At 35.5% G+C, this 17,847-nt stretch overlaps 7 protein-coding genes and 1 non-coding gene across 8 annotated transcripts; 5 read left to right on the forward strand and 3 right to left on the reverse strand.

Annotated features, from left to right (window-relative positions):
• Positions 1-1,443: 1,443 nt before the first annotated feature.
• Positions 1,444-2,169, forward strand: NCAS0D03930 (uncharacterized protein; the record flags this gene model as incomplete). The annotated part of the gene is made up of 1 exon (XM_003676287.1): positions 1,444-2,169. One exon carries the CDS (start codon positions 1,444-1,446, stop codon positions 2,167-2,169), a length of 726 nt encoding a protein of 241 aa, XP_003676335.1.
• A 65-nt stretch (positions 2,170-2,234) lies between these two features.
• On the reverse strand, positions 2,235-4,316 carry SPT21 (Spt21p; the record flags this gene model as incomplete). Its single annotated transcript, XM_003676288.1, has 1 exon — positions 2,235-4,316. One exon carries the CDS (start codon positions 4,314-4,316, stop codon positions 2,235-2,237), a length of 2,082 nt encoding a protein of 693 aa, XP_003676336.1.
• Positions 4,317-5,342: 1,026 nt separating this feature from the next.
• On the forward strand, positions 5,343-8,915 carry NEW1 (New1p; the record flags this gene model as incomplete). The annotated part of the gene is made up of 1 exon (XM_003676289.1): positions 5,343-8,915. One exon carries the CDS (start codon positions 5,343-5,345, stop codon positions 8,913-8,915), a length of 3,573 nt encoding a protein of 1,190 aa, XP_003676337.1.
• A 569-nt stretch (positions 8,916-9,484) lies between these two features.
• On the forward strand, positions 9,485-9,928 carry CHP1 (ribosome-associated Tef1p biogenesis chaperone CHP1; the record flags this gene model as incomplete). The annotated part of the gene is made up of 1 exon (XM_003676290.1): positions 9,485-9,928. One exon carries the CDS (start codon positions 9,485-9,487, stop codon positions 9,926-9,928), a length of 444 nt encoding a protein of 147 aa, XP_003676338.1.
• Positions 9,929-10,203: 275 nt separating this feature from the next.
• On the reverse strand, positions 10,204-11,652 carry NCAS0D03970 (cation diffusion facilitator family transporter; the record flags this gene model as incomplete). The annotated part of the gene is made up of 1 exon (XM_003676291.1): positions 10,204-11,652. The coding sequence occupies one exon, from the start codon at positions 11,650-11,652 to the stop codon at positions 10,204-10,206; it is 1,449 nt and encodes a 482-aa protein (XP_003676339.1).
• Positions 11,653-12,005: 353 nt separating this feature from the next.
• ECM5 (Ecm5p) lies at positions 12,006-16,373 on the reverse strand (the record flags this gene model as incomplete). Its single annotated transcript, XM_003676292.1, has 1 exon — positions 12,006-16,373. The coding sequence occupies one exon, from the start codon at positions 16,371-16,373 to the stop codon at positions 12,006-12,008; it is 4,368 nt and encodes a 1,455-aa protein (XP_003676340.1).
• A 334-nt stretch (positions 16,374-16,707) lies between these two features.
• On the forward strand, positions 16,708-16,789 carry NCAS0Dtrna4S. The gene has a single exon. It is a non-coding gene; the product is annotated as a tRNA-Ser (tRNA).
• A 130-nt stretch (positions 16,790-16,919) lies between these two features.
• IMG1 (mitochondrial 54S ribosomal protein bL19m) lies at positions 16,920-17,441 on the forward strand (the record flags this gene model as incomplete). The annotated part of the gene is made up of 1 exon (XM_003676293.1): positions 16,920-17,441. One exon carries the CDS (start codon positions 16,920-16,922, stop codon positions 17,439-17,441), a length of 522 nt encoding a protein of 173 aa, XP_003676341.1.
• Between the last annotated feature and the right edge of the window lie 406 nt (positions 17,442-17,847).

A 17,847-nucleotide genomic window follows, 5' to 3' on the forward strand; every position in this document is an offset into this window, starting at 1 on the left:
CAAAATACACGCTCAAATCTTGCACATATACAGGAAAGCAACTTGCACTCAGGCATCTCCATGGGAAAAGTTATTCCCGTCTGATTTTAACGTATTGACTCCAACTGAATCATTTTCAGCACCTCTGCTTGTTTCCTGTTTATGGAACTATCTACTCATAGTCAAGCTCAACATCTTGCTCTTAAAACCGCCAGCTTGCACGACTTTCAAATCGAGCTGAAAATTAAACAATTTTTAATTAAGATTCAGCTGTATTCGTCAATGAATAAACGAAAGTTTAGGACCACTAACTGGCAGTCTAATTCATAACAAACATTACAAGGAAGAGAAAGACAGTAAACGTTAACCATCCTTCTTATACGCCAAAATATAAATAGGCTTCGCTCTTTGTAGATGGATTCACATGTGTTTGTAAAATGTGCTCTCTGACATTAGAGATATGCTTATTTTTTCTGGGCAATACTTTAAAATATAAACAGCTCTAAGTGATTAACTAGGTCAACTTAGATATACGATGTAACAGTATCTTAGTAGAGATTTCTAAAGCTGTAATTTCTATTGAAAATACGGAAAAGAAAGAGAAAATGGGTTCATATTTTCAAGTTGACAACTCAGGACTCGTGAACGTAACATACACTATCTGGCTGTCAATCACAGTGAGAAAGTTGAGTTTAATCAAGCTTTGATTAGTGGTTATATATACATATATATATATATTATAAGTTATATTTAAGAGTTTTCAGATGTTTTTTTGAAAAAGCCAATATGGACCATTGTAATAATGTATAGAGACCCTAAGCATACTCCACTCTCTCACAACTGAATTCAACTGCCCAGAATCAATGAAAATCTCCGAGAATTGCATACTGAAAAACAATACGTAAGAGCATCAAATAGATGAAAACGCTGATTTCATTTTCATTGTGCTTGGCAAAACCGAAGATTCTCTGCACTCTAGCTTATTATAGTTTTGGACCAAAATGCCCATAAACGTTTCCTCCTTGAGTACCTTAAATATTTTTTTGTTTTTGGAAGCCGGAAGTGAGTGTATATTCTGAGGTATTCCCAACTTACATCCACCTGATGCTCCTTGATAGCAATATTATTGTAAAAAAAGTTACAGTTGAGGAAGCATTTTTTAGTTAATATGTTTTCTGAAAAAGAAGTTGGGGAGGCAGATATTCTTTAAACAAATTCTATATCAGAATAGCCCATCACAGAGAAGCCCATTATATATATCCCATGTAAACTCATATCTTCTCGATTATTGTTGCGAAGAGAGTCAACTACTTCATTTCTTACCCTCTTAAAAACCCTACTCTCTTGAGTATAGCAAAATACATAATTTTTATTTTCCCATATTTCTTATTAACTATTGAAACCGAGCGTGCAAATTGGTCCTCCACTCAAATGCTAAGCAGCCAACCCTAATACTTTGTCACGATGAGTGAAATAGATCTAACATCTCTGCTAAATGCATTACCAGGTTTAAAGAATGCCGCATTTACAATAACTCAAAAAGATGCAATTGCCCATTGGGTCCGTAAAGAGGTATACCGAGTCTCCAAAGAAACGCGACCATATCTTGAAATGGAATTCAAATATGGTTCGGTGGACTGGAAAGGTAGAATTTTCCCTGGAATAAGAAAGGAATCATTTCAAAACATTAAGGATGAATTAAGTAAGAAGTCAAAGGTCATTGATTTGAGACCAGTAGAAACCAAAGACATCTTCACCAAGAAAGGCAGATTGACTATTTCTCCCGAAAAAAAGCTCTTGCATTCCTTAAAGAAGAAGAAAATAGCACAAGCTGTCTTGAAATGTCCTGGTAAGAAGTATAGTATAAAAATAACTATTGCTGCAGAATTACCAAATAATTTACCCAAAGATTTTAAATGGGAAAATGAACCCACAATTGATCCTGCTCGTCATAAAAAACGTTTTGCCTTTGCTGTTTCAGATCTCAAAGAAAACTCTTTTAAATTGGAAAATATCTCAATTGATCTTTCTGAAATAGAATGTAGGAAGAAGGAAACCTATGAAGTTGAATTAGAATTAGGAAGGACATTACTGGACGAAATTTTTAACGAGGAAAACTCAGAAGCTTCACAGTGTGAAATAATAACTAAATTTATTGAAGATGGCGAAACATTATTAGCAATGCTTTAAGAAGTAAATCATTTATTAACTATATATCAATGTGCTATTGAGAATCAGTTACTTTTCTATTATATTTAATTCTTTAATTGATAATTAGGATCACTAGATTGTCCATGATATTGCGTGGCCGGAGTTGAGTCATTATTATGGGCTCTTGATTCTTCGTTAGAGCCATCTACAACAAAAGATGAGAATAAATCGTTGCTGTCATCCGTCTCATTTTCATTATCCTGAGCATAGTTAAACATCATAGAAGGCGAAGATGGCATTATCCTTTGCTTCTTCATATCACTTTCCTCCTCTTCCTCAGCCTCATCCCCAAAGTCATTCTTACTCTTTTCTGGCTCATTAGGAGTCGAAAAATTAGTCATTACAGATGTAGTATCATCATATTCATCAACTGTCTCGGTTTTATGACTAACAGAAGGTTTCCTAGAAAACTTCACTTGTGGTTCTAAATTGGAAGTCTTATGCATCATTAAGGGTAGACGTTTCAATTGATCACCGCAAGAATGATCTAATTGTTTTTGTTGAGCTAGATCCATTAATGGCATCGACAACGTATCTATGGGAGAAGTTCTATCAATGTCGGAGGTTATAACAATATTTTTGATATGCTCAGGATCGTTTTCATTTTCGTTCTCTTCATTAAGTCCACTCTCTTCATTCTCAATGGGCATCGTATTACATGTGTTGGGATCTCTTGGAGTGGTATTTTTAACTGAATGAAATTGCCCGGTTATATTAGTGTTACTGTGATTATGATTATGATTGTTGCTATCTGTTGCGTGCAAGTGTGTGTTCGATAATGCAGTTTGGTCATTAATGATTAAAGATGGTGAATCAAAATAATTAAAATCATTCAACCATGATATTTCATTCTTCATATCACCATTGGAGAAATTTAATACATCAAAATCTAATTCCAATTCTGATTTTAATGGCCCATTTATCGAAGGTGGGACGTTTTCCTTATTTGAGACATCCTCAACGTTCTTAGACTTATTCGTTGTATCAAATAATTCATCAAATTGCAATGAATCGTTCAGTTCCGATTTCTCTCTTTCTAAAATGGCTGCCATGGTCGTTTGTTTTCCATGCTTTTTCTTCTTAATTGCCTTTGGCTTGGAAATGGAATTTTTCCTTGAATTACTGTTTGATGACGATTTTTTTTTATTTAACATGAAATCAAATCTTTTACTTATAGAATCATCTATCTTGATCTTTTGAATTGAATTATCACTTTGTAAGGAGTCAATTTCATAACTTAGGACGGCAGATGCATTGTTTGTGACGGTGTTAATGTTAATGTTATTGTTATTTGTTGCTTCCGTTTTACGATCAGCCATAAATATCTTATGTGCAATGGAATTCTTTGGCAAACCAGTCACAGTTGGCTGTTTTAAATTCCAGATAGGTAAAGATTGTGTTCTTTTAGCCTTTGGAGCGGGCATTGGGTTTGTTTGTCTTTTCATTGGTTTCATTATTGGACGTGACATCTTTGTTGTAACAACTTTAACTTCTTGAGGTGGTGCCAATATCTTAGGAGAAGTTGCCAATGTGCCACTTGATCTTCTTGAGGAAGCACCAGTAATCACTTTTGAAAATCTTAGTTTGACTTCTAATGTTTCAGATGTGGTGGATTCATCATTTTTAGCTGAACTTTTTTTCCTGGAGGCATTACTGTATGTCCTCCTTAATAATGCTGAAAAATTGGAACAGACTCTTCCAGTAACCACAGAAGAATCATCTTCATCATCTTCTTCGTCATCATTTTCATCATCATCTTCACTACTGCTTCCGTTTTCCTTCATCTTGGTCGTCAGTATTTTTGACCGTATTTTTGACAAAAGTCCTAAACTTACCAATGGTTCGTCATTCTCACATATATCTTTAAAATATAGATTATAATCATGAAATCGATTATTATTATTATGCAAATCAAAGACTTCGGGGGAATTCAAATATATTTCATTTAATGCAGTTGAGATATCTACAGCACCAATTCGTAGCGTTGTAGCATTAGAATCTATAGGATTTGGAATATTAGCAACTCTCACAGGATACGGCCTCTTTGATCGAGCAAGATAGCTCCCTGTGGACCCATTATCGACGGTGTATAGGATTTTTAGCGTCATATTAATCAATTCCGTCATTTTTGCCCCTAGTGGATTGTTGTTGTTGTTGTTGGTGATTCTTGATGCGAATTTGAAGTGCTTTGATAAGCTCTTTTTTGGATGACAATATAATTTATCTATCGTAGAGGGTTTCTTTTCCACTTTCTTGCCAATATTTGAAGAATTGTATAATTAATAATATTTGTAATATATGGAACACGTCAAAACAATCAATACATTGTATCTTTAATGTTACACCAGAAAAAAAATTATTCGCGTCAACAAAGCAAGAAACAAACGCGTCACTTTATTCGTTCTATTTTCGCGTCGATTAGTTAAGCGATGTTCGTCTCTTGCCCTTATTAGGAAAACCAAGCCATTAGAAGAAGAACATTCGTCTTAGCAATCTTCAACACCTTTTGCCTGCAAACTAAAGACTAATAAGGTTCTATTTCAGTCTCCTGAGTTCTAGGGAAATGCACGCTCTTAGCCATGCATTGAGAAGGTCATTGGTGCTTTCCACATGAGTTTAAATCGCAATCCATTAAAACAAGAAACAGGCTTTACTTTTGCGATGCATACATTTCTTTTGATTTGAAAGAACCAATTTTAAATTTACTTCGAAATGGAGGTTCTTATTAAAACAAACTGACATCTTGGGTTTATCAACTAACTTAAAACCATCAAAACGCACCACACAGACTTTTTTTGCTCAACTTTCATAAAATATGTTCCCATACCTCAACTGAACACCTTAGTGCTTAGTTGATAATACAACTCATCCATTTTATCTATCATGGAAGTAAATAATTTCCATTCCAGTCACGTGCCGGCCCTTTAAATATCTGATCGGACTTTGGCTGCGCTGATTACGTGATCGCCTGGGTAACGTCTTGAAATATTTTTCACCTGCTGCTCTCCGGTGGAAAATTTTTCATTTACCCATTATTGTTATGGGCATCACTTGTAGACCTCTTACAAATACTTGTCACATCGTAAATACTTCTTCGAGCTGTCATTTGTAATAGAATCACAAAAAGTATCCTTTTATCACAACCAGCTACTATGCCTCCAAAGAAGTTCCAAAATCTGGACGATTTCCTGGATCATCAGCCAAAGGATCCCAACATGGTCCCATCTCCATTCGGAGGTGTCTTTAACAAGACCACTAATTACCAACAACAAAGAACTTTGAATAAACAAGGTCAGTACCCAAAATCCCATAATCATCAACAAAACTGGAACCAAGGTACCAACTATCAACAGGGAGGGTATCAAAATAATTACCAAGCGGGTGCATACCAACAAGGTGGATACCAGAACTACAACCAAGCAGGTGCATATCAAAATAATACCGTCCCTGTGTCTAGTTATAAGCAATCCACTGTTACTCCAACTCAAAGTGGAACCCCAACTCCTTCCGCATCATCTACATCTTTAACTTCTCTAAATAATAAATTGGCCGATTTAGCTTTGACTCCAGTGTCTTTGATCTTAACAAAGATTCCAGAATGTGCTAACATTACAGAATGTAAAGCTCAAATCAAGTTAGTCATTGAGCAATTCCAAAACGTTGAATCAGAGACGGGAAACTCTTCTACTAAGATCGAAGCTTGGAATATTACAGATGTGCTAGGTAAATTCTCCAAGCCTAAGAACCCTCCTTTAGTAAGAGAATCTGCAATGGTTTTAATTACTAAATTAGCTCAACTTTACATTAATAAGTCACCACAAGAAGCTCATTTACTACCTCTTTTCTCTTATGCTTTAGATGCCGCTGCCGAAAAGGATAATACTGTTAAGCGTGCTGGTCAACATGCCATCGATTCCTTATTGGCTTCATTCCCAGTGGAATCATTAACAAGTTATGTTCTACCGGAAATCTTGAACTATCTAGCTTCAGGTGCCAAATGGCAATCCAAATTGGCTGCATTGGCTGTCGTCGATAGAATTAGAGAAGATTCACCAAACGATTTATTAGAACTGACTTTCAAACAAGCAGTTCCTATCCTAACTGATGTTACCACTGATTTCAAACCGGAATTAGCCAAGCAAGGTTATAAGACTTTATTAGATTACGTCTCCATCCTAGATAACTTGGATTTAGCTCCTCGTTACAAACTAATCGTGGATACTTTGCAAGACCCAACAAAGGTTCCTGAATCCGTCAAGGCATTATCTGGTGTCACTTTTGTTGCTGAAGTTACTGAACCTGCTTTATCATTATTGGTCCCAATTTTAAATAGATCTCTCAATTTATCATCTTCATCCCAAGAACAATTAAGACAAACTGTTATCGTTGTGGAAAATTTAACCAGATTAGTGAACAACCGTTTTGAAATTGAAAGCTTTATTCCATTACTATTACCAGGTGTTCAAAAAGTCGTCGACACAGCTTCATTACCTGAAGTGCGTGAATTGGCAGGCAAAGCTCTTGCTGTGTTAAGAGGTGATGAACAAGATTTGAATGACAAAGAAAAATTCCCAGGGAGATTAACTATAGAACAAAGTAAGGAATTCCTTTTGAATCACTTGAAGAAATTGGATGTTTCTTCCTCCATTTTGGATGACGAAACTGTCATGGATTATTTGACTAAGATTTTAACTGTTCAAGCTAATGTGAATGATTGGACTAAGTTGACTGAATTCTTGACAAACGTATTGGGTGAATCCAATAAGGATTTCATCGAAAAGGAAATTATTGCCGGCTTGAGAGCTATCTTCCATCAAGAAAAGGCTGCCCATGATGAAAACGAAGGTATTGAAATTGTCAATACCGATTTCTCCTTGGCTTACGGTTCAAGAATGCTTTTAAATAAGACTAATTTGCGTTTACTAAAGGGTCATCGTTACGGTCTTTGTGGTAGAAATGGTGCTGGTAAGTCCACTTTGATGAGAGCTATTGCAAATGGTCAATTAGATGGGTTCCCTGATAAAGATACCTTACGTACATGTTTCGTAGAACATAAATTGCAAGGTGAAGAAGGTGATTTGGATCTAGTTTCCTTTATTGCTCTTGATGAAGAATTACAAGCAACTTCTCGTGAAGAAATTTCTAATGCTTTAGAACATGTTGGTTTTGACGAAGAAAGAAGAGCTCAAACTGTCGGATCTCTATCCGGTGGTTGGAAGATGAAATTGGAATTGGCAAGAGCTATGTTGCAAAAGGCTGATATCTTATTATTAGATGAACCTACAAATCATTTGGATGTCAGTAACGTTAAGTGGTTACAAGATTATTTATTAGAACACACTGATATTACATCTTTGATCGTGTCCCATGACTCAGGATTCTTGGATACCGTCTGTACTGATATTATTCATTATGAAAATAAGAAGTTGGCTTACTACAAGGGTAATTTGGCTGATTTTGTTGAACAAAAACCTGAAGCTAAATCTTATTACACCTTATCTGATTCTAATGCCCAAATGCATTTCCCACCACCAGGTATTTTAACAGGTGTTAAATCAAATACTAGAGCTGTTGCTAAGATGACTGATGTTACTTTCAGTTATCCTGGTGCAGATAAACCATCTTTGAGCCATGTCTCCTGTGCTCTTTCACTATCCTCTCGTGTTGCTGTTCTTGGTCCAAACGGTGCTGGTAAATCTACTTTGATCAAGTTGTTAACTGGTGAATTGGTACCACAAGAAGGTAAGGTTGAAAAACATCCAAATTTGCGTATCGGTTATATTGCTCAACATGCCTTAGAACATGTCAATCAACATAAGGAAAAGACTGCTAACCAATATTTACAATGGCGTTATCAATTTGGTGACGATCGTGAAGTTCTATTGAAGGAATCAAGAAAGATTTCTGAAGAAGAAAAGGAAATGATGGAAAAGGAGATGGATGTTGATGATGGAAGAGGTGCAAGACAAATTGAAGCTATTGTCGGTAGACAAAAGTTAAAGAAATCCTTCCAATATGAAGTTAAATGGAAATGGTGGAAACCAAAGTACAATTCTTGGGTTCCAAGAGATGTATTGATAGCCAATGGATTTGAAAAATTAGTCCAAAAGTTCGATGATCATGAAGCTTCCAGAGAAGGTTTAGGTTACCGTGAATTGATTCCTTCTGTTATCTCCAAGCATTTTAATGATGTTGGGTTAGATTCAGAAATTGCTGATCATACTCCATTAGGTTCCTTGTCAGGTGGTCAATTAGTTAAAGTTGTTATTGCAGGTGCCATGTGGAATAATCCTCATTTGTTAGTGCTTGATGAACCTACCAATTATTTGGATAGAGATTCATTAGGTGCGCTAGCTATTGCTATTCGTGATTGGTCTGGTGGTGTGGTCATGATTTCACATAACAATGAGTTTGTAGGTGCTCTATGTCCCGAACAATGGATTGTTGAGAATGGTACAATGGTCACAAAGGGTGTGAAAGCAGTTGATCAATCTAGGTTCGAAGATGGTGGTAATGCCAATGCTGTCGGTTTGAATCCTAAACCAACTGCATCTGTCACTGATGATGACTCTCCAGCTAATATTAAAGTTAAACAAAGAAAGAAGAAGATGACTAGAAATGACAAGAAATTACAAGCTGAACGTCGTCGTCTTCGTTACATCGATTGGTTATCCTCACCAAAGGGTACTCCAAAACCTGTAGATACTGATGATGAAGAAGATTAATTGGAAGATAATACGCAGAGCTGTTGGCTCCCATTGTAAATTATATGATAGAATATCCTTAACAAAATTTTAAATTCAACACTAAGCTAACATTTATATAGAACAAACATTTATTTTAATTTCTACGCTGTAGCATAAACAATGACAAGCAATATCACAGTCTTATATTCTTGAACTTGACAGTGATAAAGTCCGAATACTTGGCCACAAAAGGTTAGACTACCCAACTATCCTACATCAAGATTTTCAACAATTAAAGTTTAAGCTTAAGAATGCAACTTTGTTGGCAGTAGAAGATATTATTTAGAACATTGTATATGAAATAAAGTTTCTGTCTTCTCATCATTTCTTTTGAATATCCGAAAATCGTTGTGTACGACAGCAAAAAATTTCTCTGGAACATACCAGATGGTTCCAGATGAAATCGTAAAACAATTTGAATTTACTCGATGATCACCTCATTTTATATTTAAGGAGAGATACTTTTTATCATTTAAGTCTGTTGCTGGTGTGTTAACACTTACAATCCATTAATTATAGAAACACCCCACCAATAAACATAAGAAGACATGTCAAAACCTTTTGATGCTGAAACAGCTGATAACTTAGAAGATATCGAGAAACAATTTGCCGTCGTCGCAGTTGAACAAGCGGAAACATACTGGAATATACTTACTAAAGTTCCAGGTTCTAAATTACGTCTTACCAATATTGATGATGAAATTTACGACACTTTTATGTTGTCATTTCCAGAATACGAAAATCCTGATAGATTAAAGACATTCAGTGAAGAAGAATTGAAAACCAAAGAAGCTAAGGAGAAATGGAGAAAATTTTGTGCCCTATTTGAGAAGAAAGTGGAAGATTATAACTTCGGTACTTTGTTGAGAACTGATTCTAACGCAGAATATGGTCAAGATACTACTTGTTTTGTTGTTAGAATTCAATTTTATGCATTCGAGATTGCAAGAAATAGACATAAGTTGAATGATTGGATTGTTGGTCATAACTAATCTAATTGAACAGATAAAATTGTAAAATAATAAGTAATGGTAATACGTTAAAAAAAATAGATAATTATTTTTTACTAATAAATAGAGGTTAGGTAAAGGGTATTCAATCCACTAACCTAATTTTTCAATTGTGTACGTTGTAGTAAAACATTACAAAAAAAATATTGACACTACTATGAGAAGATCCTAAAGTGTAGGATCTAATAAATAAATAAATTAAGCACCAAAGTGCTTATGAATTGATTTTAGATAAGAATACCCAAAAATCTAGAAGTCTAATGTTTGTGCGAATGGCTCATATGAATGTTCTTCGTCTGTTTTTCTGTTGAGCTTGACAGGCCTGCCTCAGTTTTATTACCAGAATCCTTTGATATGTACTCAATATTTAACCTTTTGACTGAAGAAATATTTTTTGACAACGAACTGCGTAAATGAGAAGATATCACTTCCATATCCTTTATTCCTGTATTAAAGCCTGTCGATGGCTCAGGAACTTGAATAATTGCATGAACACGGAAATTAGGCCCAGAGGGCAATACAGTGAGATCAGCCAGTCTACATGGATATTTGCTGTTGGATTCTAACGCAAAAGTATTCAGTCCATCCTTAAGGACTATTTCAATATCAGTATGACGTGGATCATCATACTCCAGAGCTTGATCTGTCAATTCTTTTGTCGCCGTCACCATACCTTCAACACCAGCTTTAATAACCAAGCCTGATACAATTAACCCCCCTACTGCATCTAATGATTGTATATTAAATAAATAACCAGATGTGATTGTTACAAGGGCTACCAAAGAAGTTAAGGAATCAACACGATGATGCCATGCATTAGCCATTAAAACATTAGAATTTGTTTCAATGGCAACTTTTCTTGTGGCTCTAAAGATCCATTCTTTTGCAGCAACTGATGCAGCTGCCACCCATGCCGCATTGACGTTTGTAATTTCCTCTGTCACAGAACCATGTGAATGACCTGTGAATGATCCCATTATTTCTAAAAGGGCATGTGGAACAATAGGACCAACGATCACACAAAGAGACGACCATCCAATTGAAATTCCAGCCATTGTTAGTATACTTGATACAGTTAAAGACCCAATTGTCTCAACTTTCCCAAACCCATATGGATAATCGGGAGATGGTTTAGATGAAGCAAATCTGACAGAAAATAAGGTTAAGAAGTCGCAGACCATATCACTTAGCGCATGAATAGCATCTGCAAATAAAGCTTGCGAATGGAATACAATACCACCAATGAATTTGCTAATAGCAATACCAACATTAACAGCAAGCCCAAACCAAGTAACTCTCACACCTGCATTCTTTCTGATCTGTTCAGCACTCGCAACCAGTAATGGATTATTCATTGAATGAGTATGACCATGTGAATGTGAATGCGAATGCGAGTGTGACTGAAGATGAGATTGCTCGTGTAAGCGTATAAATTCTGGTGTATATGTTTTTTGTAGAAGAGGAATAATCGGACATATTTTTTGATTATTTAGTTGAGAACTTTGAAAACTTTTAATGCTGGCTTCTTGCGCCAGCCTAGCTGCTGTGACTGCTCTTTCATTAAATTTCTTAGAAGTCTTTGTATCTTGAATTTTGTTGATTCTCTTTGAGTGTAGTGGTGCTTTATTTGAGATGATGGATACGTTGCATCGTAACAAGCCAATCTTTGTGTGATGAGTAGAGCGACCTAAACTTAATTTTAACATAATTAAGTTTGCCGTAGAAATAAGGAAAGTAATACCTAGGATATATTTAATACCGTTGATCAAAGATACGAAAATTGACCGAAACTATATAACATTCGTTTACTTATTATTTCTTCGAGATTGAAAAATTTGGATAAATCTCGGAAGAAGCAAAAAAAGGAAAACAAGACTTGCTAGATGCGCGCCTGTAACCATAGCAACGGTTGTTGCTACGGAACCCACTCAGATACAAGATACTAACATTAAAAATTACAATATCCATTATTATTTATTAGTTAGACACTTCAAGTATTATTCAAATTAGCACTTTTCGTTCGTTTTGAAGTTACGTCTCAATTACTACATGAGCCAGTTCAGCTCATTTCTTCAACGTGCTGGCTGGGGTCGACTGCTGTTGGAGTCGACCTTTCGGTGTTGTCGTTTGGGACATCATTTTCAGCATAGCCAGTAACAATTGTTTTAGTACTGCGCAATTGCTGGTATGCTATTTGATCCTTAGGGTAGCAATATCTTTGTAATGGACCAGTAAGGTCTAGGAAACTACACCCAGATCCTAAAGCTTTCCTCAAATAGTATTTCACTTCGTGAGTTGATAACTGTTGATTAACATGTCCATCAATAAATAGTTTTTGAAGCTCATTTCTAAATTTCAGAGCATATACGAATATTAGGAACAGATTTTTCAAAAGCCGTTTCCCAGGGCTTATCTTCAAACCTATTGACGCCAGAATCAGCCTCTTCATGTCACCAAAGTTAAATGCCTCCTGCCTATAAAGATACGAAGGATTTTCACTATTGCAAAGTGAACAGATAAATATTGTTTCCGGATCATCGGGAACATTCCATTTTCCACCATTAATACAAGCTGTATGATACCATTCCTGACATAGTTCACACTGTATCATAGTCCCAATATCCCCTCCACGACAAAAGCAATATACTCTTTGTTTCTCTGGACATTCTTCAAGAGGGATATAATTCTCTGAGGTAAGATCTAAAGTCCTAGTGACCACATCTGCTAATTTCTCTAGCTTTGTTCGACTAAGATGCCTAAACAAATCATTGCTCCAAAATTTTGAAGCTTTAAGTTCTTCTCTCATAGCATAATGCTCTTTAACATCGGCGTATACTAATCTCTCATCTTGTTCTGATCCATTAAATCTTTTCAAAAAGGGGAATACATCCATTGAATTGTCTCTGATAAGTGGCAACAAATTCTCCACAAAGTTTTCATTAATAGAAAGTTTGTTCCATAACGGGTCAATGTTGTGTTTAACTTCGTCAAGTTTACCTAAAATCTTCTTTATTAGTTCTATATTTAGCTCATCTACCGGGAAAGTGTTGGTATTGATTGTCTTCATGACATCATATAAATCTTTGAGCATAATTTTGGAATCTGGCTTTTTACCCTTTATCAATTTGAGGACTCTTGCATTTACTTTTTTAACTTCTGTTATCTTTGATTTAACTATCCGCAGTTTTTGAACTTCGAAATTGGAGCAATATTTTAGTCCAAAACCCAAGAATGATTCTAGTGATTGTATTGAATATGTATTGGAATTGCGATTTTCTTCTTGTTTAGAAGCCCAACCGAAAACATTCTCATAGATCTGTAGCCATTGCATTCTATAAAGTTGTGCAATAACTGCTCTAACATAATCTTCTTCAAGTGGGATTGTAAAGCAAGCAAGGTATGCCTCACGCAATAGCTCAACACTAGGTGCTTCTAGTATTTTTCTGACTTGATACTGAAATACAACAATTTTCCTTGAGATCGCTAAAATGCTGGATAGCTCAGGAAAATAAATAGAACATTTCTTTAAACTCACTGTCAGTTTGTTTAGTTTATTTACATCAAACGTACAAAGAGGAAGTTGTAACTCACTAATATGCAATTTATTGCTAAATTCCAAATCATTTGGGACAATTGTCCGTGCCATGCGTTCGTATGAGTGACATAATTCATCACATTCGATTCGTAAACACTCAACTGACTCGATGACCTTCCTTAACATTTTGTAAATTTTGGTAGATTTTCCAACTTTTGCAAACATATATTGGACGATACTTAAAGGAACCAACCCATCCTTGTACTGGTGGTTAATTAGATAATTCCATTGATTCTCAGCATCATCCTGAGACAAAAATAGTTGGGAGTTTGCCTGTATAAGTTCCTTATTTTGATGATTTAGAATACCCTCCAAGCATTCGTCGCTGTAATATTTATGAAAGAGAACATCGGATAACTTCACTCCATTTATTTCTGCGGTATTATTCGTATTTGGATCGGCGAGACTTAAAAATTCTGTCAAAGAAAGTGTTCTTCTAATTCCATTATAATCAAAGACAATTTTGGAAAATCCAGTAGATTCTAAAGACTGGTCCGAGATGAAATCAAACCTATTGTCAACTTCAGGAATATCGTTATATAATTCCCTAAAAAAAGTTCGATTTTGGAGTTCTTCTTTCATTAATGGAAGTAATACATTTTCCAAATTTGCTCGTAGTTCATTTTCCTCCTCTTTATCATCATAGACTGACATATAAAGCTTCGTTAAATAAATGTGTTTCTGGAAACTAGGTAAAATACTATTTCTTGCTAGCCATACTGTTCCTTCCAAGAAATGCTTTAACCATGATTTTGGAGCAAACGTCGCATGCTGCGATAAATAAACACCGGCACCAATGTAGGAAGTATACGTTTTAGGGTATGTGAATATGTATGATCCAGAGTCCTGGCTGACGGTACGTACCTCTATTCCATTCTTCTTTAAAAAAGCAGTTGTAAAAAGTGAAGCTGGTTTTGAAGGTTGTTCAAAATTATTCTCCTTGGTTAAAGATAAATCTTTTCTGAAATCAGCCGAAGTCTGGATGGAAAAATTGGTTTGCTTTGTCATATCATATGCAATAAAAAATTCAGATTCCTTGAAATTGTCATTTAACGATATCGAAGCTAGCATTTGTGTTTGAGTCTTTTCTATTTCAGTATCAACATTTTTCATTAAAGCTTCCAACTTTTCTAGATCCTTCGGAGAAACAACGTACCATAGCTTTGATGACCCCATGTGATGGTAATCAATTGAGGGTAAGAAATTATCTGTAACTGACCAACCTGCCACTGAAAGAAACATACCAATATCAAATTTGGTTCTTGTATTACAACCCAAGTCAAGATCCAGATACCTTAAAAGAGAGTCTTCCGATAGGGGAATGTTTTCTAGCCTCCAAGGATTATTGTATTCCTGTATATTCAATTTAAATTTAGTCTCAGCAGGATAAATTGTCGATGGAAGATCTAACGCAGTGTTTAATTCAATATTAGATGTTGGATCTCTTAAGATATGCAAAAGTAAACTCTCAAAATCATCCTGCATAACTTTCGTTTGTGTAGACAGAACATTAGGAAATTTTGAGCTGTATTTGCTTTTAATATTATTCAGTAAAATCTGGCTCTTTTCATAATACTGTCTTAGATTATAAATTGGGGAACTCATCTTCTCTGCTGGGCTCTTATCATAAGCTTCAATTCCGTTATGCCAAAAAGACAAGCTACTATGTTCTGAAATATCTGAATTCTCGGTTATATTTGTATGAGTTGGCAGATATTTTGAGATCTTAATGTCTCGTATCCTGTCAAAGTTTCTCTCTGACGCATATATTCTAAAAGCGCCCTCTAAGGATTGGTTATTCATTTTAGTTCGTTTCAAAGTTGGGTTTTCATTACCACTCTGAGATTGATTAGGTCTCTTATTAGAATTCAGTTCTGTGGGTTCTAATTGACTGTTGTCCACTAATGTTATTGAACTTTCTTCATCAGCATTGTCATTTGTTTGTGCTTTTGATTCTTCGTATTTATCAAAATCCAGTAATATCTTTATATAAGCAGACCTCAAGGAAGTCGATAAGGAGCTCATAATTCTTCCAAAGTAGCCCAATTCTCTGCCAATTTGAGCCCAAAGTTTCTTCAGACAGACGGCATCAAAACCGCCTCTTATTTGAACACAGTTCCATAACTTGTATATATCCAAATATCTTTTGTCAATACTTGGGATCTTAGCAAACGTCAAATTCTTCAATTCATAAAAGTGATATAATCTCGAATAAAATTGTAAAGAACGTAAATCCTCTATCTCCAGGGAATTTAGATATTGTTTTCTAGTTTTAAAATAAACTTGGTCCAAATTCCATTCCAAGGGACTATTAGGTTTCACTAGATGTGGAGACTCATCATCAGCAATCTTCAGTTTAATACATCCGTATATTTCACCAAGATCTCTTACAGCTTCATAGAAGGTAATAGGATCGGGAAGGTTTTTCTTTGCTACCAGAAACTCAGGAACAGATTCGTCTCTTAAATTATAGAAAAGCTTAGATTTTGCATGGAAAACTCTAACAGGTGGATCCTCATCAACTTTCGTAGCTAGTTGTCTCACTTCCATTTGAATAGCTTCAAAAGGTGTGGCATTCCTGGACTTCGGTTGTGTGTAAATGTATGGATAATATGAGTTTGCCTCTTGATGAGATTGAAATCTACTTGTATTGGGCATTGGAACTGTTCCATCAGCTGAAGGGGTAGATTCTGGGATCAGTGGTGTACTTGATTCATCTGTCGTGGATTCATTGGGTGTAGGACTTTCTATTTGTTGTTGTTGAAGTCCTGCTTCTTCAGCTGTATTCAGGAGAAAGGATATTTTAGTCACTGAATCACGATCAACTTGCATGATTTATGCTAAAGAATACGCTATTGGTTTGTTATTCAATTGATTGAAGCTTAGGTTGGAACAGCAGAGAATCTCTCTTCAATTCGAGATCTCTGAAATTTCAATATAACCGGAACGTCATAAATTTAAAATATAACATATATAAAATTCAATAACGCCAGGTTAGCGTTGCTCCATAGATAAAATTTGGGAGAGAATACTAACAAGGAACATATATCTCAATGTACTTAGATTTGTAGTTTATTCCAAGATGTTAATGAATCAACATTGAATATCATGTGATCAGTTGATGATCTGCAGGAAAACAGTTTGAACCCTAACTTTGTATTAAATAGGCAACTTGGCCGAGTGGTTAAGGCGAAAGATTAGAAATCTTTTGGGCTTTGCCCGCGCAGGTTCGAGTCCTGCAGTTGTCGTTATTTTTTTTGAACAATCTTCAAGTCAAGGACGGAGATAACTGAAAAACAGATGTTATCAGTAGTCAAAGGAGCACTACAAGGTTGATTGAGAAGCTTCCAAAGTAGGAAGACGAGTACGAGTTTCACCATGTTAAGATCCTTATTATCGATATCAATACCTTCGAGGTGCTACCAGAAAGTAGCAGCCTCTTCAGGCAAAAGAATTCCTATATATCCACCAGTCGACCAAGCTTCGACCTTAAAAACAGGAACTTTACTAAACAAACTGGCGGACATCGAAGTTGATACAAGGCTGGATCCTCTAGGATGGAGACGGAAGCTATTACAGAAGGGACCAAAGGAGTCTGTAAGTTCGGGAGATATTGTGAGAGTTGTATATGATTCTAAGAAATGTTCGAATGATAATTTTGTTGGATATGTGATATCTGTAGATAGAAAAAAATATGACCAAGATGCCTCTCTTCTGTTGAGAAATCAAATAGCAAAGACATATGTTGAATTGAGAGTTCCAGTGTTCTCACCACTTGTGGAGAGAATTGATTTATTGAGAAAGAATAACGGAAAGAGAAAGAGAAACAAGCATTACTACATTAGAGGAACCAAATTGGATGTTCCTGATTTGGAAGCCGGTATGAGGAAAAAGAAATAGAATCCTCCTGTATATCATATATGAAGAGCATGTAAATATAATAAAGTAAGACTCTTGCACCGACAGTCGGTTCTACAGCTAATTACTTCACAATTTATAAAACTCATAGAAACTATAACAATATATTTTCGAGGTTTGGGAAATTTTAACAGTAGAGAGCTTTTTATGGATTCATAACGAGACTACAGCCAGTATATGGGCAAGCAGTAAGGTTGAAAGTCAAGTGTACTGCTCGGATAAATCTTAAACAATGGTTAGCAAATGATCAAGAACCGTTCAACAAATGGTAGTTTGGCAATTACTGGTACATGGATATATATATATATTTAAACTTTTCCCATCCATAGTATTTATGTTAAAAGCGTAAAGAAAGACTATCTTTCATTGAAAAGAATATATGAATACA

Source organism: Naumovozyma castellii, chromosome 4, assembly GCF_000237345.1.
Source record: "Naumovozyma castellii chromosome 4, complete genome".
Taxonomy (NCBI): Eukaryota; Fungi; Ascomycota; class Saccharomycetes; order Saccharomycetales; family Saccharomycetaceae; genus Naumovozyma; species Naumovozyma castellii.